At 49.4% G+C, this 700-nt stretch overlaps 1 protein-coding gene across 1 annotated transcript; it reads left to right on the forward strand.

Annotated features, from left to right (window-relative positions):
- Positions 1-91: 91 nt before the first annotated feature.
- Positions 92-529, forward strand: LOC121940436 (creatine kinase B-type-like; the record flags this gene model as incomplete). Its single annotated transcript, XM_042483212.1, has 2 exons — positions 92-232; positions 340-529. Coding segments are annotated over 2 exons (331 nt in total), but the record flags the coding sequence as incomplete, so codon positions are not given.
- Positions 530-700: the final 171 nt, after the last annotated feature.

Below are 700 nucleotides of genomic sequence, written 5' to 3' on the forward strand. Positions count from 1 at the left end.
AACTACTATTATTATTATAATTTTTATCATAATGTATTTATTTATTTTCATTATTATTGTTGTTGTTGTAGTATGAATGCGTATTTAACCCTGGGCTGCTGCCTGCAGGCACAACGACAACAAGACGTTCCTGGTGTGGGTGAACGAGGAGGACCACCTGCGTGTCATCAGCATGCAGAAAGGAGGGAACATGAGGGAGGTGTTCAACCGCTTCTGCACCGGACTCACCAAGGTCCCCGCTGCCACGCCCACTTCCTGTTTACACACCTCACTGTGATGACATCATGTGTGGTGCTCACTGCCCGTCTTTCTCTTTGTCTGTGTGTCTGTCTCCGGCAGATTGAGGGCTTGTTTAAGGAGCGAGGACACGAGTTCATGTGGAACGAACACCTGGGCTACGTCCTCACCTGTCCGTCCAACCTGGGGACGGGACTGCGAGCCGGGGTCCATGTCAAACTGCCCAACCTGAGCAAGAACGACAAGTTCGGAGAAATCCTCAAGAGGCTGCGGCTGCAGAAGAGAGGCACAGGTAAACACAGAGAGACAGACAGGTAAACACAGAGAGACAGACAGGTAAACAGGGAGAGACAGACAGGTAAACACATAGAGACAGACAGGTAAACACAGAGAGACAGACAGGTAAACAGGGAGAGACAGACAGGTAAACACAGAGAGACAGACAGGTAAACACAGAGAGACA

The sequence above is a fragment of the Plectropomus leopardus genome, unplaced genomic scaffold (genome assembly GCF_008729295.1).
Source record: "Plectropomus leopardus isolate mb unplaced genomic scaffold, YSFRI_Pleo_2.0 unplaced_scaffold86881, whole genome shotgun sequence".
Taxonomy (NCBI): domain Eukaryota; kingdom Metazoa; phylum Chordata; class Actinopteri; order Perciformes; family Serranidae; genus Plectropomus; species Plectropomus leopardus.